The sequence below is a fragment of the Motacilla alba genome, chromosome 20 (assembly GCF_015832195.1).
Source record: "Motacilla alba alba isolate MOTALB_02 chromosome 20, Motacilla_alba_V1.0_pri, whole genome shotgun sequence".
Lineage (NCBI taxonomy): Eukaryota > Metazoa > Chordata > Aves > Passeriformes > Motacillidae > Motacilla > Motacilla alba.
This window is the reverse complement of record NC_052035.1, coordinates 6,450,638-6,477,184: the sequence shown is the minus strand read 5'-3', so window position 1 is coordinate 6,477,184 and position 26,547 is coordinate 6,450,638. Positions and strand designations below refer to the sequence as shown.

Sequence of the window (26,547 nt, the reverse complement as noted above, 5' to 3'; positions counted from 1 at the left end):
TGCAGGGATCCTGCTCAAAACGTGTGGGCACAGCTCCCCTCTCAAAACCTCCCAGGGCTCTCTATCCCCTGGAACCAGAGGGTGGGATTGTGCCTGGAGCAACCAGGGCAGCACCCAGCCTGTCCCACGTCCCGCCTGTGGCATGGGAAGAACTTTTGGGAGGGAGTAAATGGGCAGGGAAGGCAGGGAGCTATCATAATCCTCCTTCACCTTCTCCCAGCACTCTGCCAGCCATTGGCAGGGCCACGCACAAGCATTTGCTGCTGGCAGGAAGGGCCTGGAGTCACTGGAGAAGCTGTGCCGTGGTTACCTCCTGAATCATCCCCCCTTTTGGGCTCCTGCCTTATGACCAGCTGAACATTCCCCTTTCCCTCCCTTGGCTATCTGTTGCCAGACTCTGAAGATGTCTAAAAGCAAGCGAGAGGAATCTCACCTGCACATTCTGCTTTCCCACAGCCTCTCTGGTGCAGCAGCATGGAGCAATGGTCTTGTCTGCAAAATCAAGCTGAAAGCAGATTTTTAGCTCCTTTATCAAGATTAGACCCAACCAATAAATCAAACATGGTGGGAATTCTCCTCCTGACACTAATGGGATCAGGATCAAGCCTGGAAATTTGGCAGCATTTCTTGCCTCATTAAATAAACGGCTCTTGGTTGAGGATATGTTGCAAACGCAGTCAAGGTTTGTTATGTTACAGAGAACTTTTGAGCTGACAGCCCAGGGAAGCCAGTCAGGCAGAAATAACAGGCACACGTACAGATGCACAGATGTACAACCACTCTTTTCCTCCAAAATGCAGAACTGTGGGGTGGTTTTTTTTGGCATGCAAAGCACTCTACAAGAAGAAAATATTGCTATCAGCAACATCCAAATGCATAGAACTTGACTCTGATCAATTCTTTATTTCATTGTGCACACATTAGCTAAAATCCGGCTCTGGCTCAGTTCAGGGGTGTTGGTATGGCCACTGGAGCCCTGACTGCTGAACAAGTGTGGGTTGGCTGCCCCGTGCTGAGAATGGGGGCTCATGCCTTTGTGTCAGAGACCTCCACAGCCCGGCGGAGGGGAGCTGCTGCTCACAGGGCTGGGGGTGCTGGGGACACCATTGTGGCCCTGGGGTGGTGCACAGGCCCCTGTTGGACAAACAGGCCATGGCCATAATGTGAGAGCCCTCAGCCCAGAGCACGTGTGAAGCTGGAGGAGAAGCAGCCAGAGCAGGAGGACTCCCGCAGGACTGGGCTCCCCATTGCTCCAGGCATCCAGCAGCAGGACTTTGGTGGAGCATCTTTTACAGCACGGTGGGAGGCTGCAGTGTGCACACAAAAAGGGATGAGTCACCCAGGTCACTAATGAAAGGTCACAGCATCCTCAGATTCTGTGAGAGCCGTTTATTTCTTCAGCAAAACAATTTCATTGCTAAAGTACCTTTGGCTGCAGTGACAACAGACCTGACAGGTTATCTTATTTACCAAGGGTATCGATCAGACTGCAAAGGAATAGTAGATGCAATTATCCGGGTGAACTGGGGAAAATGGTAAATGCACCTGCCACTGGGGTGCTGTTGGGGAATATTTTAATAAAAGAGAAAAAGCTGAGTCTTTGTCTATACTACATGGAGCGCTTTGGCATCCGAGGGACCAACAGCTTGTGCAGAAGAGAGCAAATCACAGAAATAGAACAACACTTAGCGTGCCTGTGTGAAGCCATCGGTCCAGTGCTGCTCCTGCAGTGCGTGCAGTTATAAATAGGCGATGCCGTGCTGCGGGGCAGCGGCACAGCGAGCGGCGCACGGCGGCTCCCGCCCCGGCGCGCATTGGTATGTGCACTGCACAGCGGCTGCGGCTGCACCCTGCGGCCACCCGCGTGTCCTGGAGGACTCGCCGAGCCCAGGTTTAAAAGAGTTGTGGCATTTTTTACGCCGTTCCTTTAAATACCCCCCCCCCGCAGCAAGAGCTCCTTGCCCCGGGTCGCTGCTCGAGGCAGGCGCCAGCCCAGGAGCGGGGCAGTGAGAAAGCCCCGGGAGATGCTCAGTGCACCACGACCTGTGCTGCCTGCTCAGCGTCCTGGGAGGAAGCTATCATTTGAATTTTGCCCAACACCTCCGTTCTGTCATGAACAGGAGACACTCTGATCCAGTCTGGCTCCCTGAAGAGCCCTTCGTGCCAACGCACAGTCCAGCCGGCGTGAAATTCTTCTGCTTGTTTGGGCTTACGGGCAAAAAACTTTACCCTAAGGAGCATCAGAGAGCTCCCAGGCTTTCCAAAGGCACCACAGCTCCTCCTTGGAGGGGCTGCTTCCGTGCTGTGCTCAGGACATCCAAGGACAGGAGACAGATTAACTCTGTCCTGGCTGCCTTTGCTCACGTGTGGAGGTGCAGAGGTGCACCTCTGTGCTCAGCAAGGGGGGGGAGAGCCCCCCACCACAGCTCCCAGTCTGCTCCTACCAGCACAGCCCACCCTGCAGAGCCTCTGTGTCTCCAGTCCAGGCAGTGGAGAGACAGCCCCATGGCAATGGGGAGCTGCTGGCACAGAGGAGAGCTCGGGGACAGGTTCACTGGGGGGGGTGCCAAGAGCCAGGCATCCTCACTGAATGAAGTGTTACTTGGTTTGGAGGCACAAACCCCCCTTTGAAAGTGTGTAGTGCTGGGCACACAGTGCTGTGCTGAGAGTCCAGAGGAGATTGGGGTGCAGTTCCTTTGGGATGCAGCTCATCCATGAGCCTGGGGCTATCCAAGGCCCCAGCAGGTCTGCACTACCCACCATGAGATGCTGCAGCTTCCTCCAGGCTGCAGGAGGAAGGAAACTTTCTGTGTGCAAAGCTGAAACAACAGATCCATCCCTGCAGCCACCATCCCACTGCATGGAGCTGGGATGTGGGAAAAGCTCTGGCAGGGTGCCCCGGCACAGACAGCAGCAGCACAAGGGGCACAGTGAGGCAGAGGGGCTTCACGAGCTGAAACCTTATTGTCCTTTCCAGTGGGGCATGAAGAAGCAGAGTGGCTCATGGACAAAGCAGCAGATTCAGCTGGGAGCACAGGACACATCCTCCCCCAAAAGCACAGGGATGAGTGCTGGACTTGCAGCCACACCTGCCAGTCCCAGCCCAGGGGAGGTTCTCGTTGCCTCCGTAAAGGGAGCTGTTCACATGTGGTTCTCAAGCCAGAAAGCCCCAAATGGCCGTGCCCTGAGCCTGTGTGGAGCTGCCCAAGGGATACCCAGAGCATCACCTCCTGTCACTGCCCAGCGCCTCAGCTCCCGCCTCAAGAGACACTCACACAGAGGACCTAAAAGTCAGTTAAAGGTTTCAGATCACTGAAAAGCTTCTGGTTTATTTCTCCATTTATCTCAGGTGGTTTGCCTGCCTCCAAAAAAAGCCTATTGTTAATTTAATTCCCTCTAACTGATTCAGGGCAGATCTGGTGTCCCAGTGCCTGGGACAGCTGTGATTCCTGTGCCACCATTTGCTGTGTCCCAGGGACACCACACAGCCCCTGAGCATGGCTGGAAAGAAAGGGCCAGGGCTGGAGCAGGGGACAAGCAGCTGGGCCAAGCAAACACAGGGATGTTTTTGCATTTGCAATTCTGAGAGGATCTGTCTTATCTCCCCAATTAGTCCTTCCAGAGAAAAGCCTGGAGAGAAACAGCTGGAAACTCTTTGTATATAAACAAGACTTAGTAAAATCTGCAGTTTTAAGGTGGAGGAAGAAACAAGTCCCTAAAATGGTGCTTACACTGCAAGAGAAAACAGATATTTCATTTTGTTCTGTTCATTCCCCACTGGGAACCTGCTGTGCTGTCAGGCATGGGCAGCAGGAACACTTTCACAGGGCATTTACAGCTCCCTGGGCTGGGAAATCGCTTGTGGCCCCAAACCCAGAGCTGTTCTGGCCAGTGGAGTGTGGGACCAACCATGGAGCGTCGCTAGCAGGGGAAGAAAAATGAATCTTGGAGGAATCAAACCCTGCATTGAAACAAGCCGGTGCCTGGCTGGGAAGCTCAATCAGCCTCTCAGCACCGGTTCTTCAGAGAAAAACAGGAAAGGACATCTTGAGTTTTACTGATAAATGCACTTTTCTCCGGTTGAAGTCGTGGGGCAGATTTGTTTTCCAGCGGGTTATTTTTAGCACCGAAAGGAGCCATTTGCTGTAAACTGTCTGCCCGGGGAGCGGAGCTCGGGGGCCGTGGCTGGGACTGCGGCAGTGCAGGGCCTGGCTCCACCGACCCACGGACCCACGGACCCACCGACCCACGGACCCAGGGACCCACGGACCCACAGACCCACAGACCCACAGACCCACCGACCCACGGACCCACTGACCCACAGACCCACTGACCCAGTGACCCACGGACCCACGGACCCACAGACCCAGTGACCCACGGACCCAGCGACCCACGGATCCACGGATCCACTGACCCACCGACCCACGGACCCACGGACCCACGGACCCACGGACCCACAGACCCACTGACCCACCGACCTACCAACACACTGACCCACCGATCCACGGACCCACCAACACACTGACCCATGGACCCAGCGACCCACGGACCCACGGACCCACTGACCCACGGATCCAACGATCCACCAACACACCGACCCACGGACCCACCGACCCTGCTCCGGCCCTGCCCACACACAGCCAGGGGCACAGTACTGCCTCCTGCCCCCCTGCCCCACCTGCCAGGGGCACAGCACTGTCTCCTGCCCCACCTGGCAGGGGCACGGCGCTGTCTCCTGCCCCACCTGCCCCCCGGGGAAGGGCGGTGCCGTGGGGTGCAGCCAGCACATGGGGCACACACCTCTGCACTGCGGGCACCCAGCGCTCACACCAGCCTGGCAGAGCCCATCCCTCCCCTGGGGTGTCCCACAGGATCCCTGCAGCTCTCCAGGACCCTTCCCATCCCTGCAGAGCCGTGCTACCGTGCCTCGTAGGACAGAGCAAAGCCGACACAGGGGAACCCTCTGAAGGAGCCTCACATATTTGTAATTCCTTCCCAGACCCTTTGTCCCCCCTGTCCCTGACCTTCCTGGCAGTGCCACAGGCTGTGATGCAGGGCGGTCATTTATAGCACCGTGATGCTGCCGCCCGGTGGGAGCAGAGGCACGCCCGGGCTCCGGCCTTGCTCTCCCTGGGGCCGTGCTCCTGTGGTGAGGCTGTGCTGGGGGCCACGGCAGCTCGGGTCCAGACTCACCTCGCCCAGAAGCAGGACCTTTCTCCAGACACACTCCCAAAGCCTCTCTCCTTCATGCCAGGGACCCAGGGTCTCCTGGCAGTGACTGGTCCTCTCAGCACCGCAGAACCTCCCAGCCCCAAAACCCAATCCCAACTGGCAGGCAGCTTTGATTTAACGGGCTCTCAGCAAATATTTCCACAGATTTTTAAGTAGAGACATTACGATTTTATCTTATTATTTTATAATTAAAGCCGAGATCCTCCAACAAAATTAATGAGCAGAACTAAAGCATCTAAGATCAAGAACTTGCTAAAGCAGAGCAGCACCTTTCACGTTTGGTTGCGGTCCAGGCGCTTTATGGCAGGTACTTTGTGCCTGGCTGATGTTCAACTGACAGCTTTCCAAGCATATAAAAAACTTATTAGGCTGAAAATAGAGTTTGTGACCATAAACTCTCAAGAATACTGTCAGCATTTCCAGCCCAGGTCTGCTTTGTGTACAACCACTGGCAGATCAGGCTGCTGGGGGAGGCAGGGTGGGAGGATGGGGCTGTGTGTCCCCTCACAGAACCCATTTTGGGCAGGAAAGGTAGTTGGGAAAGGCTTCCCGATGAGTTCTGGCCTATTGGGAGGTGGCATGATGAGCTTTAGCATGGCTGGTAGTGGGTAAGGTGGTTGAAGACAGTCACAGGTGGAACTGTGTCCAGCTGCTCTGGGGTTGGAACCTGGAAGTCACATCCATGGGAGAGCACGTGGAGGCAATCTGCATTTACCACCAGTGTATGTCCAGTGCTTCCTTAGTTCCCTTGCTGAGCACAGTGCCTGCAGCCATCCAAGCAACAAAGAGCCCAGGAGGGAGGCAGCAGGAATTCTCAGAGCCCAGGGAAAGCTGTGAGGTGCCTGAGCCTGCAGTAACTCTGAGCATGACCAAAGGACAGCTCTGAGGCAGCTCCAGCACGCAGGAGGATGTTTTACAGGCTGATTTGTGCAGTCATGGGACAGAAGCAAACACCACATCCAGCCTGGATCCAATCAGGGGGGCTGTTTCTGCAGAGGAAGGCATTGCCATGGCCCTGCATGCAGAGAGGAGGGACCTCTCCCTGTGCCCAGCTCATGGTGCTGCCTGGCTGGGGGCAGCCCAGCAGAGCCTGGAGTCTGCTGTGGCATAAGGACATCACCTGGGCAGCTGCAGCTGGTTGTTAATCATACTTTGACACCTGATACTTTTTGGAAATTAACTACTCCGTTGCTTTAGAAATACCCTGCGGCTTTGCCAGGCTATCTATAATCTCAGTATTAATGGCATTACAGCTAGAATAGCTGATGCTTTTACTAAAGCAAACAAAAACATCAATTTGGTGTTTAAAAATAACCAAAAGAAGTAGAGTACATCAGGATGCTCCCCAAGCCCTCAGAGAGCTGGAGCACCTTGCAGGTGAAACCAGGAAAGGGGCTGACACCTGGTGGGATTTGGGATTGACTCAAGCAGACCTACACAACTGGTTCCTGTTTAGTGCTTTTCATCTGAGACTGCTAAGCAGCTTTGCTTATTTCAATCCATTAGAACTAGAAAAGCTTTTTAATAAACTCCCTGCCAGCCTGGAATTAGTAGATGTGGGCCAATTAGACACGTTAATTAGGCACTGGTTTAAACACAGATGAGGTTTGACTTTGTTTACCAGCCTCAGAGGAAGCAGCTCCTCTAAGTTCTCCTCCCAAGGATTGGAAAAAAGGCACGTTCACTCCCAGTCACAAGCACCTCCCCACACAAACACAGCACTTGGACTTAAGCTTTATTTTCAGAGATCCTGCTTTTTTCTTTGCCTCCCCATGCAATAAAAATGAGACATTTAATCTCATAATGCAACTTCTAACTGAAAATCAATGATAAAGTACATTATCTTGCCTGCCCTGAACCCACGGCTCCAGCTTGACCTTCCTCAAGCAGAGTGAAGTCCAGGGAAACACAAAGGATGAACTTAAGGTTTCCCAGCAGGAAAGTGTGACACTTTCCTGTGTCTCAGGAGCACAGGACAGGATGGCCCTCCACAACAGCCATCTGACACAGTTTGGTGTCACTCATCCCTGCAATCACTGCAGGCAGGAAAAACCAGTGTGTGAGAGGCAGAGCAGGCTGAATCCAGCCTGAATTCTGAAGCCTTCAGTCCCACTCCAAACACAGTCCTGGCTTCTTACCGGGGGGTTCTCAACAGGAGATGGATCCTGCTACTCTTTCTCCTGCTGAGCAGCATTTGTTCTACAGGGGCCTCTGACCTGCAAGAGGTCAAAGCAAGCCCCAAAAGGAGAAATCAGTGACATCCCAATCTTTATAACTCCCAGGGCAGCAGGGAAAGGCCACGCTGAGGGAAGACCCATGTCCCAAGGCACTGCAAGGTAAAGATTTCTTCTGGGGCCAGAGAAGACCTTGAAGGTAGCCAAGGTCAGCCCACCACAAGCCACAAAGAGGACAGGGCTAGCAGAAGGGAGCACTGAGAGCTGCCCATGCTATGGCAGCAGAGATGCTCCTCCTGTCCCCAGTGTCCCCAGCCCCACAGAGGGGGAAATGTCACCCACAGACCCCTCTCTGTGTAGGCAGCACCTTGGGAAAGCCATCTCTGGCTCTGTACCATCTCTGCCTGAGCACTGCTGGCTCCCATCACAAAGACAGGTTTGGAAACAAGCTGTGCAGGATTTAGTTCATGATCAGCTGAGACTGATGCTGCTCCTAAAGAAACTGGGCAAGCGTCTTGTGCCTACTGTCACCCACCCAGGGGAGAACATCTCCCAGGGGTTTCCATGCTGCAACCTCCAGTGGCACGTTGGCCCAACATCTGCTCAGAGCAGCTGCCTTGCAATAACAGGCTGCGGCATCAAATGTCACCCAGGGACCCCAGAATTTGATCTGCAAGGCACTGGAGGCCCCAGAACCCCTCCTAAAAGATGTGTGACAGGCACCCAGAGATGCAATCATCGTAAGATCTCCCTCCTCTGTAATGGAAGCAGCAGAAGCTCAGTTAGCAGCTCTGGCTCCTGTCTCCTGGTGGGAAGTCATTGCTGACCAGTGGAAAAAATGACCAGCACCAGGTGAAGAGCATCTTCGTGAGCAGGAGGCCCCTACACGTGTCTGGGGCTGGAGGTATGACAGCATCCCAGGCCCTGTTAGCAGGGCTGCAGACACACCACAGAGACACAAAGCAGACCCATTCCTCCAGCAGAGGCTCTGCCTCATGATTTAGGAGGCTGCAAGCCCTGCGATGTCGAGCAGCACGCCGACAGCTTGTGCTGCTCCTGATGGATGCTGGAGTCTATTTTTTCTCCAATAACAACTTTCACTAATGGTGCTGGCACGGAGGCTCAGCAAGGAGGAGGGAAGTGGCAAGTGGCCAGGGTGAAAAAGAGTTCACAATTACAGTAGGAAAGGCCACTGTGTCCCTTGTGCTGGCCATGGGAATGCTGGGGACAGGGATGGAAGGGGCTCTAGGAGAGCAGTGAGTCACCCCCTCCTTCAGGAGAGCACCCACTGCACCCAGAGCATTTTCAGCAGACACCCAGACATCTGCTTATCTTATTTTTAAACTCCGCAAGTGACAGGGTGCCACAATCTCCCCCAGCAGTCTGTTCCAGTGTTTCACTGCCTTCATGGTTAAAAAGTTTTTCTTGTGTCCAGTTCAAACCTTCATTGGTGGAACTAGATCCCAAAGCATCTCCTCTCCAGAGAGAGAAGCAAGATGGATGGAGAAGGATGTAAGCCTTGTTGTTTTTTTCACTTGTGTGTTTTATTCCCAGCCAAGAGAAGAAGAGTTTATTCTCCTGAAAGAGATACTATCGCCTGCAACACACAACTCAGAAGTATCTTTCTATTTTTAAAAGTGAAGTATAGGAGTTACATAAAAGCTATGGTAACCAGGAATGAGAAACAGGGTCTTCAATCTGTGGGCTCTGCCTCCTACCACAGCTAATTTCGCTGCTCCTCGGGGCTGACCTGGGCTGTCCACAGCACATCAGCGCAGAGAGGCTGAGCTCACTGCTCCCCACACCAGCACAGGGTGGACAGGCCCCACATCCCCTGTGCCTGCAGCCTCTCACCGATGTGCCAAAGAGAGAGGCAGAAACATTGAATCTGTTTTTCTTCCTTTCTGCCCTCTTAAAACAGCACTGGGCACAACAGGCCAGACTCTGCTCTGGTAACCAGCTGGAAAAGGATGACACAGATAAAGCAGACAGATAACACAGATAACACTGATAACACAGATAGATAACACAGATAGACAACACAGATAACACAGATAGGCAACACAGATAGCCCAGATTGATAACCCAGATAGATTGCACAGGTAACTCAAATGGATTACACAGGTAACGCCTCAGTGTTCCTCAGTGCCCTGGGTGTGAAGTGGCCCAGAGCTGGGCAGAGCAGCAGGAGCCAGGGCTGCTCGTGCAGGGGTGATGCTGCAGGGATGATACCACAGGGATGATACCACAGGGTACTTCGGGACAGCCACACAGCCCCAAAGACCCTTGCTTTCGGGAGGGCAGGCAAAGAGGGTGCAGGCACAGGAAACTCCTCCAGCCTGGGAGCATCCCGGGGCAGCTTTGGAAAACAGGGATGTTGCTGCTGTCACTGGCACGAGAATGAACCTCGCTAGGGCTCACCTGCAGCCGGGCGCTGCCTGGGGCTGCCGGGCTGGGAGGGCTTGGGGCACACCAGAGCCAGCCTAGGTGTGCATGCGAGCTGGAGCCGGTGCCCGGGCAGCAGCAGCCGGTGCCCGGAGCCTACAGGAGCCGGTGCCCGGGGCAGGCAGGAGGCGCTGCGCGGTGCCGGGCGGTGCGCGGTGCGGGGTGAGCCGTGCGCGCTGCGCGGTGCCGGGCGGTGCGGGGGGCGGTGCGCGGTGCCGGGCGGTGAGGGGGGGCGGTGCGGGGTGAGCCGTGCGCGGTGCCGGGAGGTGCGGGGGGCGGTGCGCGGTCGCGGGGGTGCGCGGGGGGCGGGCAGGGGGCGGCGGCGGGGCCATGCGGAGCCCGGGCTGAGCGCGGCGGCCGCCCCTCGCCATGAAGCGGCAGAACCTGCGCACGGCCGCGCTCATCCTCTGCATCTTCTCCTACCTGCTGGTGGGCGCCGCGGTCTTCGATGCGCTGGAGTCGGAGGCGGAGAGCGGCCGCAAGCGGCTGCTGGAGCAGAAGCGCGGCGAGCTGCGGAGGAAGTACCGCTTCTCCGCCGACGATTACCGGGAGCTGGAGCGGCTGGTGCTGCAGGCCGAGCCGCACCGCGCCGGTCGCCAGTGGAAGTTCGCCGGCTCCTTCTACTTCGCCATCACGGTCATCACCACCATCGGTGAGTGCGGGCAGCCCGGCCGGCGCGCCCGGCATCCCTCCATCCCTTTATCCCTCCGTCCCTCCATCCCCGAACCTCCGCACGCCGTGCCCCTCCATCCCCGAACCTCCGCACGCCGTGTCCCTCCATCGCTGCCTCCCGTGTCCCTCCATCGCTGCCTCCTGTGTCCCTCCATCCCCACGCCTCTGCATCTCATGTCCCTCCATGTCCCTGCGCCCCATCCTTCTCCAGCCCCGCACCTGCAGTGCCCCCGGGAGCTCCAGGGCAGTCCGGGGGTGCCCGCACGGCAGAGGCAGGTGTCACCCTTGCAAGGCTGGGACATCTCTTCAGGCCAGCCCCGAGCTGACCCTGTGGGACCCCAGTGGCCAGTGGTGGGCGAGGCGACCCACGGGCAGGCTGGGGCCACCCTGTGCTGGGGGTGCTGCTGTGGCTGGGGCCGAAGACACGGCATTGTCCCAGGGAGGCAGCGGCTTGTGGAGCTCCTGCGGGAACCTTGGGAGCAGGCAGCTGCCAAAGTTGGCAGCGGTGTGCAAGGGCAGAGGTCCTCTGTCCCCTGTGCTGGCTCTAGCCAGTGAGCTGGGTGAACAGCTGGGCAAGAATTGTTGGCTTCTTTGCTGGCTCAAAGCTCTGGGTGTTTGGCTGTGCGAGACCTGCTTCACGGAGCCAAGAGTGCCACGAGCCACTGCCTGCTGCTCTGCCTGCACAGAAACCTGCAGAGACATGGGTGTCAGCTTGGAGGGGAGTGATTGAACCACATTAAACTCCCCTGTAGACCCACTTATCCACACTAGACCCCAGTGCCTTGGTTTGTCCGCTTCAATATTGCAAGAGAATGAAACAAAACTGAATGAGGGTTGCTTTAATTTAGGTGAGATTAGCCACATGGGAGTTGAGCATTGTTTAATGAATCCACTTTGATTAATTCACGCACCCTTGGCATCCCATGAGGGTAGACAGGGATCCTGTGCTTGTGTCACTGCTTGTGCTGGGATTTCAGTCAGCAGATGTGTTTTGGAGGCAGGAATCCTGAGGCCAAATCCTGCCCTGGCACAGGCAGCAGCCTCCCCCTGTTTTTCAGGACAGAACTTCAGCCTTCCCAAAGGGCTTGGGATGGTTGAAATACCTCTGGTAGCTGGAAGCATCATCCCTCAGGCAAGGGTTGGTGGGATCAGCTGCACTGTGTTACCAGAGGACGAGAGGTGGAAGAGGGACAGGCATTTTGCAGGCCTTGCCTGGGGTCTCCCTGTGCTCCCATGGGATGTGGTGTGGGGCTTGTGCAGCTGGGAACACACATGGTCAGCAAACCACGGTGGGCTCAGGGCATGGCTCAGGTCAGACCCCAGCAGGAGGGAAAGATGAATGGCTTCAGCAAAAATCCCCATCATCACCTGACAGGTTATAGCTTCATTTGCATGATTTTCCTGTTGGCTGTGACAAACAATGGCTGTGCTTATCACACACCCTGTGTGATAAATAATTTCAACCCAGGTGCCGTATTTCTCAAACGCTGACATGTTAGATCTCTTTATATTGGGCTGTGCTCCAAATCTCAGTTTTAATGTTATTGTAGCTGTGTTTACTCTTTCTAATTCCCTTTGTCATTTCAAAACCATCAGTCAAGCACTCCTTCAACAGTCTCTCAGCGTATAAAAATTGTTTTTCCACTCTCTGCTCTTGTGGATCATTATCTTTATATCCTCATTGCTGTCATTGTATTATCTTGTAGCCTGGGATCTGGTGATTGCACTCAGTTATTCAGCTTGGATCTGACAGGGAGGTTTTGCCACTGCAGTCTCCTGTCTGCTCTCTATTTCATGAAATGTGGCATGCAGGCATTAAATTCATCATTTTTTGTTGTGTGAATTTGTGAACAGAGAGAGCAATTAGAAGCTGGTCCCTTGCTGCCTGCTGGCAGTTCTGAGCACAGCATGGTGAAGGACAGTGCTGTCCTCAGCCCCTCAGCCCCGTCCCACGCAGGAGTTTCCTGGAGCAGGAGGTGTGCTCGGGAGCCCAGGATAACATGGTTATTCTCCTCTGGTCCTTCCATCAGTGGGTGCAGCACCTTCCCCAAGTGTCCTGGAAATCCATGGGCAGCAAGGACTGAGGTGAAGCCAAGTCACCACTTCAAACAAGACTGTGGGGTAACAAGAGGGTGTTTTCCCCCATGTTGTCCATGCAGAAGTCACACAAATTCCTGCAGAAAGTGAAAATACAAATAGCTGTTTGTGAAAGGCCTGGCAGCAGCGCAGGAAGGAGCTGGCACTGTTCTGCAGGCACTTCCAGAAGGGAAGTTTCAGGCCTTGGTAGTTTCTTGTAGAAGCAACTCAAAAGAAAGGCTCAGATGCCTTTGGATACCTTTGGATGCCTTTGGATGCCGTTACTCCACGTGACTCCCTGGCACTGATTTCGTTACTCATCCTCTGGGGTCAGGGGCCACCAATTTCTGCTAAGCCGCTGTAATTGAGGTGGGCACGGAATCGCTGGAGCCCGGAGGATTGCAGTGAATACCTCACTGTGCCTCAGAGTGTAACGTGTGTGTCCTTGAGTCACAGCTCTGAAACTTGGGCCAAGGTGGAGAAATTAAATCTCAGAAGGCGTTCAAGGAGAACCTTGTTGTCCTGGAGCTCCTTGTCCCCAGGAAAAGGGCTGACAGGGCTGTGGTGGCATAAATGCTCCCTACCCTGAATCTAAACCAGCCCAGCCCTTCCTCCCCAACAGGCCAGTGGTGCTTTAGGTCTGAGTGTTCCTGACACTGGAGTAAATCTGGAGTGGGTCTGCAGAAGTCCTTCCAGATTTAGCTGCTCCTGTGGGAACTGTCCCTATAGCACAGGGTTGCAGGGAGGAGCAGGTGACAGGGGAGGTGGCAATGCCCCTGCAGGAGCAGCTGTGGATGGTCCTGGCTGAGTGTGTTCCTCCCCACAGGGTGATCTGACGCTGTTGGTCTCAGCATCTTGCAGAGCCTCTGTTCCTCCCTGCAGTGGGGTTCAGGTTACTCTGCACACCTGGCACAGCATCATGGCCTCTGAGCTTGAATTATTCGTGAGCTGCAGGAGGCTTGCAGACCCCAGTCCAGCTCTAGCCCTCCTCTTGGCCTCTGTGACATTGGGGGCTATCAGGAGGGTACCTTCTCTCTTTAGGGGTCAAATGAGGTGCTGCTGCTGCCTACACGAATTATGCCAAAGGACATCCCATGGCCCCATTAGCATAGCCTACAGATCTGTTATGGAGTTCCATTCTTCCCCCCATTTTTCTACTGCTCCTCTTGGTCACAGGGCAGCCTTGCTGGAAACCTCAGTGAGGGCCTGACACCGCCTTTCCTCTTCCCTGTGTCCTTCACAGGTTATGGGCACGCTGCTCCAGGCACAGATGCTGGCAAAGTCTTCTGCATGTTCTACGCCATCCTGGGCATCCCCCTGACGCTGGTCATGTTCCAGAGCCTGGGGGAGCGCATGAACACCGTCGTGCGGCTTCTGCTCAAGAAGATCAAGAAGTGTCTGGGCATGAGGACGACCCATGTCTCCATGGAGAACATGGTCCTGGTGGGCTTTCTGTCCTGCATGGGCACCCTGTGCATCGGCGCCGCAGCCTTCTCTTATTTCGAGGGCTGGACGTTCTTCCATGCCTATTACTACTGCTTCATAACCTTGACCACTATTGGCTTTGGAGACTTTGTGGCTCTGCAGAAGAACGAGGCTTTGCAGAAGAAGCCCCCGTACGTGGCTTTCAGCTTCATGTACATCCTGGTGGGCCTGACCGTCATCGGCGCCTTCCTCAACCTGGTGGTGCTGCGGTTCCTCACCATGAACTCGGAGGACGAGCGGCGCGACGCCGAAGAGCGAGCCTCGCTGAGGAGAGCCCGCAACAACATCCACCTCAAGCCAAAAGAGGACAGCCGCAGCAGCAACGCCATTTTTCTCCCTGCGGAGGACAGGACGAGCCAGATGAACCTGATCCCGCTGGTGCAGGAGGACGCGGAGAGGCAGCGGCGCCAGTCGGCCATCTCGGCGGCCGAGGTGCCGTCCTTCTGCACGTGCCTGTGCTACAGACCCCGGGTGTGTGGCAGCCCGGCGCCCTCCCACCCCGAGACCCTGAGCTGCCACACCAACCCCGTGTATTACAACTCCATTTCCTACAAAATCGACGAGGTGTCCCTGAGCACGCGGGGTCAGACCGGCTCTTCCCCGGGGAGCACTTTGTCTTCCAGCAGCCCTCGCTGCCGGCAGCACCCCCGGCTGCGGAGGAGATCCATCTAGGAGCGCGTGCCGAGCCGTACTCGGCACTCGAGTCTTACTATGGTGATAAATTAAGAACAGAGATGTCAGGTTCTTCTTACTCATTTCTTCTGTTCCTCTCCCTCCCCGCAGCAGGAGCCTCTAAATCCTGTTGGGGAATAATGATTCCTTTTTTGCAGGCACTGAATGACATCGTTAGTTTTTCTTTGCTTTTTTCCTCCCAAGCAGGTTCAAACGTTTGGGACTGGCAAGAGCCCCCCCTCCCACCCCGATGTGAAGCCCAGTGAGCAGTAGGTTTGCTCTCCCACCTCCCTGCTCCCCAAAGGCTGCTTTGCTGCCCTCCCACCCTGCTGAGCCTTGGCTGTGGCTGCTGCCAGCTCATGACTCTTGCCCCATGGGCTGGGTTGCATTTGCTGAGATTGTCAAAAGCAAAGTGGGTGTGAGCAAGCCTTGCAAGGCTGGGGACTACTAAGTTGTCCCCTGGCACCAGGTGCAGGTAAGTCAGTGCCACACAGTAGGTTTGCAGCTGGTGGGTGGGCAGGGAGAGGTGGGCAGGAGGGAACGGGCTGCAGTCCTGAAGCTCAGCACATGGGGACAGCTTCATCTCCTGTGAGCAGCCCTCTGGGTGTGAGCTCAGGCTTGTGGCTGGCTCAGTGCTTTTGGAAGCTGGAGGCCCATGCACTCACCCACTTGCCCTTCAGCACACCTTGTCTCTCATACCTCCCCTCCAAGGGTAGGTCCTCCTTGCTGAAATGGCTGGAGGGACACTGCGCCCCATTCCCAGGGGAAGCTGAACTCCTCCAGTCCAGCCCAGCCCAGCCCAGCTCTCCTCTGTGCTGAGCCCAGACTGTACTAAGGGCAGCCCCAGGGAGAGCCTCCTGAACTACAGTCACCTGCAAACGGCTTGGTCCTAAGCAGTTTGTTTGTTTTTTTCTTAGCTAAAATCACCCCTTCCTTCCCCACCTTTCCTCCAGCTGGCAGCCCAGCAGCTGTGCTGGCTCCTCACCTCCTTCCAGTCCCTGTGAGCCCATGGGCTTGTGCTTGTTGCTGCTGGGGTTATCTGAGGTGGGGGTGGTCCCATCTCCACGTTCATCCCCCTGTGGGATGTGGTACCTGCACAGCCACACCTGGGCAGCTCTTTCCAGCTGGTGACCCCAGCGTGGCCTTTGTCCATCCTCTCTCATCTGCATGAAAGCAGGGCTCTGACAGTAGTAGGAGCTCTATTGATTTTTTTTTCTCCAATAATGGACATTTAAACTCTCAGTTCTATTTAAAATACCCTCTGAGGGGGTTTTTGTGGATAAATAGCCCCTTTTCCTGATGGGGAAGGCATGCAGAGTTGCCAGCATTGTGAAGGTCTCAGGGCAGGCTTTGCTCTCTCCTCCTTTTGTTCTGGGTGGCAGCTGAATAAAAGGTGAATCCATCAGGTGGTGGTTGATTATTTGTCACAAGGATGAGCAGAGGGATGTGTCCAAGCCCCAGACACCAGGCTGGCTCCCTGTGGGCACTCAGGCAGAGAGCAGGATGCAGGTGCTGCTGGGCTGCCACCAGGGGCTGGTTTGTGACACCTTCACCTGGGTGCTCCCAGGTCCTTTGGGGTGGGTGACATTCCAGGGGCCGAGCTCCAGCAGCTGCCTCGCTTTGCAGCAGTGGGCCAGAGCTGCACCAGCCGGGTGAGCCTCGATTTAAGGAGAAAGGGGGAGGAGGGGGGAACAAAGCAAACTGTGAGTGTGGAAAACAGGCTTAAAAACGAGGCTTTCATTGGCTTCTCAGCTCCTCAGCGTGTCACTTCATGCTGACCCCACCAGCTCAGCCCTTTTGTTGCCCTGTCCCATCTCCCCCACCCTCCCCCTGGATTTCAGCCCAAGGTTTGGCTGTTGCTGTGCTGCCCTTTGCCATCAGAGCTGAGCAGATGGAAATCTCTCCCTCTTTCCACGTTGAGCCTTGGACATCCTCCCAGCGGCCAAGATGGAGTTGCACCTCTCACCCTCATCCACCATTGTGGAAAGAAGCAGGTCCTTAATTCCTGCTCAAGGCAGACCTGCGTGGTATTGCCCTGATGAGATCCACCTCTGGTGGAGCTGGAAGCAGGAGAAAACCTGAACCCAGAGGCTGAGCCAGCCTTGCTCTCTCCCTCTGGATTCAGCAGGGCACTGCCCAAGCTCAGTGGCTTCGTGGTTGTGTCCCAGAGCCCATGATGCAGCCTCGCAAAGGCACAGCCCAGCAGAGGCAGCAGGGGTGGCAGTCACCCCGGAGGGCAGTGCTGGTGGTGAGGTGACAGTAGCTGCCTGGTGGCTGCTCCTTCCACGTGTCCTGAGCTTCCAGGCAGCATTGCTTGGCTGCTCAGTGACAGCCTGAGCCTCCTGCTCCTCCTGCTCCTGCTCCTGCTCCTGCTCCTCCTCCTCCTCCCCCCCCCCCCCCCCACTGCTCCCCCAGGGGCTGTAGCTGGGGCAGGTGGGAAGCTGTCCCTTGGTCTCACCCTGATGACCTGCAGAGGGGTTTGGAGGCATGACAAACACCTTTCAGGAAATTCTTAGTGAACTATGACTTTGTGATTCCTCATTCCCACAGGAAAAGGACTTGCAGTAGCTCCCCAGAGAATGGTGCCTATTCTCAGCACCACCACCTCCTCCCACAGACCCCTCCAGCAGGATCCCCCACACATTTCCCACCCAAGGGCTCCCAACTCCAGGTCATCCAGGCAGCAGCTGCATACCCAGTAACATCTGAGGGTCTCCTTCCCTGGGGCTCCCCTGCACACACACTGGATGTTCCCAACAGCCTGGGCCAGGGTGGTTTGTTTTTTTTTTTGCCAGCAGAGTCTTCACCTCCAGGGTTTCAAAATCACCCTTGAATGGCCAGGGCTGACCACAAAGGGTCTTGGAAAGGAAACTGCAGGAGCTTTAGACTGGGGTGGTGAGCAGAGCACAAGTGGGAGCAAGCTTAGCTCTGTGCCTGTAGATGCCCATGGCCATATTACATCCAGAAGTGGCTCAGGGAAATGCAGGTTTGAAGCTGGGGCTGATTGAGGGAGCTGGAGTGACAGCCCTTCCACAGAGCACTGGACACACCAGGCTGAGCTGCTCTCATTCCCTACAGGCAGAAGGAGAAAGAAGGGTCCATCTGAAATCCTAGGTTGAACATAACAGTGGTGACAACAGAGAGGGCAAACACACTCCACAGAAAATCTCCAACACACCGTAGGAAAAAAAAAAGGTTTTATTATCACCATTATCAACATTTTCATTAGCTTAACACTGAATTGTAAATCACTTATTCATTACATATTGTCTGAATAAAACCTACAGACAGGAAAAAAGTATAGCAGAATCCTCTCCTGACTACAGACGAGTGGCCAGTGTCCCACCTTCCACCCAAGGCAGCCCAGGCCCCTCGCAAGCCACTCGCCACCTGGGCAAGCAGGCTGCCCAGCTCCATTGCCTGTGTTCCCTCTGGCTCCACAGAGATTACATCTTACCAAATGATGTTAAAAACCTCCAGAAAGTTTTGGAGAGGGTTACAGAGGCCAAAAAGAGCAGATCTCAGCTGCCCCCACTCCTAGGGAAAAGCAAGAGGAGTGTTGCAGTGCGCCTGCAAAGTTACCGGGTTTTGTGGAGCAATTAATGAAGTACAAAGTTTAACCTGTGAAAGCAATTTCCCTACAGTGGCCGGGCCCTGGCAGTGGGGAGCAAGGCAGAGCTCCAGCACGGTGGCAGAGTGGGGTGGGGCAGGGGTGGCCCCATCCCCGAGCAGAGGCCAGCTCTGCCGCACCGCCCGGGCTCCCGGCGGGCAGCCGGGGATGGATGTCAGTGCAGAGAGATGCCGCGGGCAGCCTCAGTCCCCTCGGGCTGGAATAAGGCCTCGTGTCGAGAGGGAGGTGGGGACCATGGAGGGAGCAGAGGGTGCTGGGGAAAGCAAAGAAAGCTCGCTGGGAGCTCCCCTTCTCCCAGCCCCGAGGCAGCTCCCTGTCCCCTCCCGGCTGTCCGTGATGGCACATCCCGCCTGCCTGGGCTGCCGAGCCCCTGCAGGAGACCCCTGGCTCCTTCCAAGGATGGGAAAGGAAGCAGTTTGAACTGCTACAAAACGATGGCAGGACACTGGCATCCCTGGTGGTGGCAGGCCGTGGCAGTGCTGTGTGAGGGGGTCTCAGGGGAGGCACTGCATCCCCAGGATGCCCTTTCACCTTGCAGGGAGCAGCGTGCAGGGAGCGGGAGGACGGCAATCCCAGTGTGGTGAGGCACGGGGAACATGCCTTAAGATTCACCCTCCAAACCTCACTTTCCCCAGCTCCAAAGCCAAAACCAGCTGCAGGTCAAGAAGACCAAAGTAGAGACCAGCATGCAGCACTGGGTCAGAAGCAACAGCCCCAAAGGAAAAAAACTGCTGAAGGATTTGAAGCTCCAGGCTGGCATTTAGTGGGACCTGGAGTCCCCGTGGGCAGATATCCTAACATTTGGTGCCCAAGCAACTACAAAAACCAGCTCCTGCAAAGCTTGTGGGATGGCTTCAGCAAGGTGTGCCTCAATCATTCTCTTGGTTGGTTCTGCTCCCACCATGGCTCAGTGAGTGGAGCTCACAGCTGCCTGGACACTGTGTGTGCCCACACGGCCTCTCTGCCAGACACAGCCCTGCCCTGCCCCGACACAGGGGGCTCAGCCCACGTCACACGCCCAGAGTAAACGCCAAGGCTGTCCATGGACCTGGCCATGCTGGACTGCTTTGGTTGCCACTTTAGCTACTGGAAAGCCACAAAGGGAAAGTCCTTGGATCATTGCCTCTGTTTGCTGGTGCTCTGGAAAGGGCTGGTGCAAAGTCCTTCTGTTTCAGCCACTAAAGTGCAAAGAACCAAATGCTACAAAGAAACTCTCCTCGGCTCCTCTCTTCCACCAGGACAAACACAGCTACCAGGGAAAGGGAGGGCAGAGGGTGCCTACACTGTGGGAAGAGCTGGAGGTATCCCAGGGGTGAGCGTGATGCTGCTGTCGTGGGTGAGCAGCTGGGGATGGACGTGAGGCTGCCCGGTGACTGGGACGTGGCCACTGAGCAGAGGAGTCTGGCAGTGAGAGCTGAAGCCACATTTTGAGAACACCTAATCACTTGCAAACTCCCTGTGGAATTACCGTGCTCACAGACACACACCTCAGCTGGTGTGCATGGGGTAAACACAAAAAGCCTTTCACTGATCATTCTCTTGTCACTGATCATCCTCTTTTCTAAATGCTTGGCTCAAATCCGGCAGCTGCAATTTCATTTTAGATGCTCCCTCCAGGTCACAATAGACCCTGGACTCCTCTACTGATGGCACTTTGCATTCACACATCTCTCTCTCTCTCTCTTCAAAGCATTTCACAAAAACCAGGAATTCTTCCAGCATTCCTTGGGGCTCCCAGCACCACTGGGACCTGCTGCCTGCAAGCCAGCAGCCTGGCAATGTTGAGAACATGGACACTTGTCCTGTGGGAAATGCTGGGAGGAATCCACAGGCAATGGACTGGGATGCTGTTTTGAAGCTCTTTTATTCTATCACTGCATTAATGATGGAGCTGACTTAAAATCCAGAATCCTGATCCTGCCACTTTGGAAAAATCAGAGAGCCCAGACTAGCAAATTTCTGAAGCAAGGCACAGAACAGCCTGTGCCTGTTTTACACCTTGGTCCCTCGTGATCCCCTGCAAGGTGCAGCCTCTCTGCCTTGGGTGGAATTTCCTAACAAAATGGACAAATACCACCTATGAAATGGACAAAATAACCCACAGAGCCTTTAAAGAAGGGCAGCCCAATCTGCTGCTCTGAAAAAAACCCCTCCCTTTAGCCTGCCCCAGGTGTCTTGAGGACAATAGGCAGCTGTCAGGCAGAACTCAAGTGGCCCCAGAGTGCAAAGGCTTTTTTGCTTTGTCAGGGCTACAATGGCAGTGGGAACCATTCTCGTCGAGTTACAAATACTAGATAGCCTAAGAAAAACAGGAGATTGAAACAGTCATGAAGTTTATACTGAAACTATTTTTTACTTCTGTAGCATGAAGTCACCTACAGCTGTTTCTTTCTTCACCTAAGAGAGATCTCATGTCGATGGGCACAGACACTCACAGAAAAGTCTATAGAATGAATATATCTCACAAGGCAACAGCCCAGTCTTTGTTTTTTACAAAGTTAATATGGACCTTTTTCAAAAGTGATGTTGTTCAGATTGAAGACAATTATAAATTGTATCAACAATATGTACTACAGCCTGCAAGTCACAATCTGTGCACACCCAATGGAATATATTATTGCTTGGTAGCCTATTAGACTTTGTTTATAAAAAGATTTTTATACAGAGTACAGGATTATGACAAAACTAGCTAAGTAGTTCTCATCTTGAAAATACAACATCTATTCTTTCAACAAAGTAGCTGAGAGTTAATGAACAATAACAAATATTTACTAATAATTTTATGGCCAGTTTGAACAGAATTTCTTATAGGACTCTTTTCTGGTGTTTATTTACATATGCCTCTTTTCTTTTGGAAAAAAGTTGATAAAATATAACAAGGAACATAGAAATCAAAAGAATGAGTAAACTTCATACCAAGAACATCAAACCTTTTTGAAAACACTAAATTATGTTACCTGTTAAAAAACATACATATCATTTTGTCTTTAAAGAAAAATATTTTTCCTGTTTTAAAATATTACCAACAGCATGTAATAAACTAACTTAAAATGAGTTTCATAAAAAAGTTGTCTTGCTGTCTAAACATTACTAAACATGCTTAGGTTGAGATTCTGTTAACTGCCTCAACATCTTAAAAACAGCTCCTTTACAGGAACTTGTGATATTCATACTCCAGAAGACCTGCAAATTTAGAACAGTACAATGATAAAGGATTTGGTAGCTAGGAACAATAAATATATATTTTCACTCAAAGCAAATAATTCTGCGATGTCCTTTGAAACAATCCATGGCCAAGAAATGCTGGCCCTTACCCTGCCCACAGTGCCTGCAGTGCAAAGGGATGCTCCAGCTGCAGGATGAGGACCCATGGATTGAATTGCAGAGTGAGGGCCTTGGCCACCCCAGCTGTGTTGGGGCAAAGGGAAAGAAACACCAGGAGACTGGGAAAATATCACATTTTTTTCCTGAACAAACCAGGACCATGGTCATGGCTGCTTTTTGCTCAGAGGACAAAGAGGACAAAGCCACATGCGAGGCTGCTCTCCCTGTGTGCAGGGGATTCCCACTGGGAAGAAATCATTCTGCTTTCAGCATCAAGATTTCTTTGTTTTCCACAATGCAGGTAACATTTAGGGATTGGCTCTCCATGGGTTTTTTGGCCAGTAATGCTCCCATTACCTTTACAATGTAGCAGTTCATGCACAAGGAACAGAGAATCAATCCTGAGTTGGGCAGGTATTTATCTCTCCTCAGTCTCATCCTTCATAATCATTCACCAACCAAAAATACTGTGACACCTTTCTGTTCTTTTAGTTAAGTCTCCTGCTCTTCCTCTCTCCCTCCCTGACTGTAACCAACAGCAAGACTCAGGCACAGGAAAAGACTCAGCCAAGAATTGCAAAGGGGACAAAAGTTCAGTTTTCAGCTGCTCATCACTGTGGCAAAATGCTGCTTTATACACGACCACACTGGTAATCCCAACTCTCACACCACATCACCTTAGACAGAAACTGGCCAGCCAAATTTTCTGGGGAAAAGTGGCTCAGGCTTTATAAAAATAGGCTATTCCAAGCCTGGGACTTGTCTTGGATGCCACACTGGGAGTCTTAAATAGATGGGCAACTAGCAGAGATCTTTTCTGACTACAATACACCATGGCCAGTGCAGGAATCATGCCTATGAGTGAAGCAAGAATTTAAACTGCAGGGTACCATGCAACTCCCCCAGCCTCGCTCTGTGTGCCATGGGCACTTGCAGAAGGGCTCCTGTGAGTCTGCTTTGTGAAGGAAGGCCACCTGTGATGGCCAGAGCATGTGACCGTGCTGTGCTTGGCAGCCAGGGATTGCAGGGCTCACGTACTGGGGAGAAACAGGACTTGGAGTGAGTAAAACAAAAGCGAGAAGCACTGGACCACAATCAACCACGTAAAAAATGCAGAAGAAAATCGGACAGAGCAGACTGTGAAACCGCTTCCAAATGACAGAATTGGAGATGTTAACAAAAATAACACAACCAGAACCGTAACTTCTTTATTTCACCCTGACAGTGACCCTTCAGCATGATTAAAACCAGACGGAAGATAGTCCTCGGTGTTAAGGAGTCCTGTGGTAACTAAATTGATCATCACTGAGCCTGCAGAGCTCTCAGAGGGGCAGGAAACAGAGACAAGTTGCATCTGCCAGGCACACAGGAACTGAGCTTTTCGACAGACAGTCGTTAAACAAAGTTTTCTGGGGAAATATTTTTGGCATATATAGTTTCCTACTCCCCATTAAAAACTGCAAAAATGCTGCATTCCTCTTACTGGGCACAGGAAACTCAGGATTAACGTAGCTCTTACTGGTAGATAATGTCCAAAATAAGTACCAATACATAGCTTTTGGCATAACTTAAGACAGAAGCCCTGTTGCCAGGTCTGGCATGTACCTGGAGCTCCCCACAGTCCTTTAAAGTCATAGTTATTAAAAGATCCAGTGCTACAAACCACTAAATCTACCTAATCTATTCTAGTTCATACACATATTGTACAATATTGCCTAGTACTCACTACATACCAAGAGGAAAAGATGCTGACTTACAGTAAATGTGCTTCTTTTTCAAAAATAAAAATAAAAGAGAGAGCGCCACAACATAGTTTGACCAGCATGCAACAAACTTTCTTCAGCTAATATATAGAAATTGTCTAATACATTAGAAAAAATAATTAGTGAGAGGCCAGAGACATATTTGATCAAGGAAATTAAGAGATTTATCTGAAATGTTGAGGCTTTTTGCCACTGAAGACTCAAAAAATTAGTCATTCTATGTCCCTTGTCCTCCTTCCCTCTCCTTTATATTGTATAATTTTTTACAGATTATTGTAAGGCCTATATAATTTTTGCATCTATCCTGTAATTTATCTCAAAATAATTTAAAATGCCATAGACAAGCTAGGACCAAAAGCAACTGCTTTTACCATCCACTCAACACTCATGCTTTTACTCTAAAAAAGCTGAGGTCCACATGCAGAAATAAATGCTCAGTATTTCTCTATGACAGGCCAAGAATCTGCTCATTCCTACACGGGACATGGGACCTTCACCTTTAAACCACAAAGTAAAACATCTCTAAAAGTTTCTTCTGGGACAGTAGTCATCAAATCCTCATTTAGGAACTAAGACAAAACCTAGCCAAAACAGAGCTATCAACAGAAAATCTTTGGAGATTCTCTGTGATTCTGGATAATTTAATTGTCTGAAGGATCCAGAGCACTTCCTCCAGCACATGGCTCTGCTGGCAGCAGCTGCTACAGCTCAGCAAATGTGCTTTACTCATTTAATGAGCAGAACACACGTGCTGTGACCACTGTGTCACCACATTCCTCACTCACTCTCTCTCTGTACTTTGGGGATCACATCTCCTCTCACAGGACACTTGACAATGCCTGTGTAGTACCAAGGCTGCCTAAAGCTCCCCCCTCTCCACAGGGAAGGTTATGGGCTCTCCATCACCTTCTTCTCAGATGGCAAACTGAGATTTCTTTCTTGTGCACCCCCAGAACTCCCCATTTCCTCTCCCATGGCAGAATAAAACAGGCCTGTTTCAGGTCTGGGAAGGAAGGGCAGTATCTCCAGCAGATATGTACCAGTACCAAGGAGATGAAGGAAAAAAGCAGGAGATAAAAGACATCATGACTGAAGGATGCACAACAAGTAAGGAGTCAGCAAACTGCAGAATGCATTATCTGACAATACAAAACACCTCAAGCTGCAAGTATGATGTTCAGCTCCCACTTCTAGTGTTTTGGGGTTTTTTTCTGAGCAAAATTGTGGTTAATTAGCCTGCTAAACTCGAACTCTGTTTAAACTGTCTGCTCTAAGTAGGCGCTACTTGTTCTCCCACCAAGTATGCTTCATCAGCAGTGTTAGACACGTAATGCAGTAAAGACACTTGCTGGTAATTTGGCACAGTTTGAAAACACAGCAACGACAGTGTTACAGCTAACATGACTCAGTGACAGGGAACTGATTCTAAAGAAAGAGTTGCAGGTTTCTTTCTTCTTCTTCTTCCTCTCAGAAAGACATTATAAAAAGACCTAATGCTTCCTCTTAAACTTTCCGTCCCTGCTCTTTTTAGGCCAGACGATGACCTCTAAATTTTTCAGGTACTTTCTTGAGAAGAATTCATATTAGAAATTTCTTACACACACAGCTAAGAGAAATTAATTCCTTACTCCCCCAAATTCTTTCGAATGCTGCAACTTTCCAGGGTTAATATTGATCTGAAACAAGGGTCCAAGAATGACAGCGAGAGAAGTGAAACAAGAGGTGTATGTCTAATTTGACAACTAGGACTCATGCCCCATGGCACCTCCTCCTCGGACGGAGAGGGCACAGTGCCCTCCCCCTCGTCTTCTGTCTAAGGTCACTGGGTTATCCTCCTCTTCCAGCTCCACAAGAACTGATTGAACATGCATTGCGCTTGAGGTCAGAGTTCCAGCAAACAAAACCTTGACAGCATGTTTAAAAAACAAAAGCAGTTCCCCCTTCCTTACTCACTAAGACCTGTCACAGCAGGGTCCCACTGTGCTCTCCAGGGAAAGCTGTGAGGACTGACGCAGGAGCGGGCCTGTGGTGGGATCTACCATGGAGGAAGTTGGGAAGAGCTTGTACCAGCCGATTGCTAAAGTTGACAAATCCAGTTCTTCCAGGAGAACCCTGGCGACTCCCATGAAGTGCTTGCGCTCCATGCGTCCATAGTTTCCCCAGACTATCACCTTAGGGACAAGAAGGGGGAGCACAGTTAATCCTCCAACTTTCACACTTCCTTGGGAAGCACAAGTCTGACCAATCCTTCTACTCATCCAACTTTCTGGAGCTTTGCTACAGCCTGAGAAGACCAGAAATATTTACTCTACCGAGAGGCGACGTGAAGCTCTGCCTGATGATATTACTTTTTTATTTTAAGCACATGTTTACAAATCATAATGCTATCAATTTTTTTTTCTCCCATGGAACAGAGGTGAATGTGCATGTGGACAAGACACCATTCTGCTGGGCAGGGGCAGCATCTCCACCAAGTATCCTTAGGGCTGCAGTCCAACACCTGCAGGTAAAATCTGGTCCTGGCATATAACAGGCCTTGGGCACCAAAAGGTGGCCTGGGGGGGGAAGGGCAGGAGGAGTTCCTGATCTGGAAAAATAAACCAACAAAAAAAAAAGGCTGGGCAACAACTTGGGCCAAAATTCAACAGTTTGAGGAGAAGAGCATGTTTCAACTTCTGCACACGGAGCTCATGCCACGGGGCAGATGGAGATGAGGCACGGCCACTCACCTGGAAGAAGGGCAGGAGCCAGGGACATGACGTGAGGGGCACACGTGAGTGACATGCAGGGCAAGCAGCAGACGGCCGAGAATGGCTCACAGACACAGAGGAAGGGCCAATGAAAGAGCTGGCAGAGCAGCAGGGAAAACTGAGTCACACTTACGACACGATGCAGACCAGTGGGTGGAAGAACAAATGCAGTGAGGGTCATGGGCTTAGGCATGCTGGAGTCTGCACGTGGCCAGGTGGCCCTGCATGGCTCAAGACAAAGGTGACTGCAGAGTGAGTCCGTGCTCTGAAGAGGAGAGCATGAGCAGGATGGGTTATGATGACAATTAGTGATCTCTGGCTAA

The 26,547-nt window shown here is 52.6% G+C and overlaps 2 protein-coding genes across 2 annotated transcripts in view; one reads left to right on the top strand and one right to left on the bottom strand.

The window, feature by feature from the left end:
* The first annotated feature begins 10,169 nt into the window (after positions 1-10,169).
* Positions 10,170-16,161, top strand: KCNK15 (potassium two pore domain channel subfamily K member 15). Its single transcript, XM_038159421.1, has 2 exons — positions 10,170-10,503; positions 13,843-16,161. The coding sequence occupies exons 1-2, from the start codon at positions 10,221-10,223 to the stop codon at positions 14,754-14,756; spliced, it is 1,197 nt and encodes a 398-aa protein (XP_038015349.1). The 5' UTR covers positions 10,170-10,220; the 3' UTR covers positions 14,757-16,161.
* A 1,775-nt stretch (positions 16,162-17,936) lies between these two features.
* The window catches only part of RIMS4 (regulating synaptic membrane exocytosis 4), a 56,611-nt gene continuing 48,000 nt past the window's right edge, over positions 17,937-26,547 (bottom strand). Inside the window, exon 6 of the mRNA XM_038158978.1 lies at positions 17,937-25,645. Within this exon, the coding sequence (XP_038014906.1) occupies positions 25,427-25,645 (219 nt within the window). The 3' untranslated portion in view covers positions 17,937-25,426. The remainder of the gene's footprint in view (positions 25,646-26,547) is intronic.

Excerpts from the sequence above, each read along its gene's own strand:
- KCNK15 (XM_038159421.1), top strand. The coding sequence starts at position 10,221 with ATGAAGCGGCAGAACCTGCGCACGGCCGCGCTCATCCTCTGCATCTTC. Across the intron at positions 10,504-13,842 it reads CACGGTCATCACCACCATCG|GTTATGGGCACGCTGCTCCA; the intron begins GTGAGTGCGGGC and ends TGTCCTTCACAG.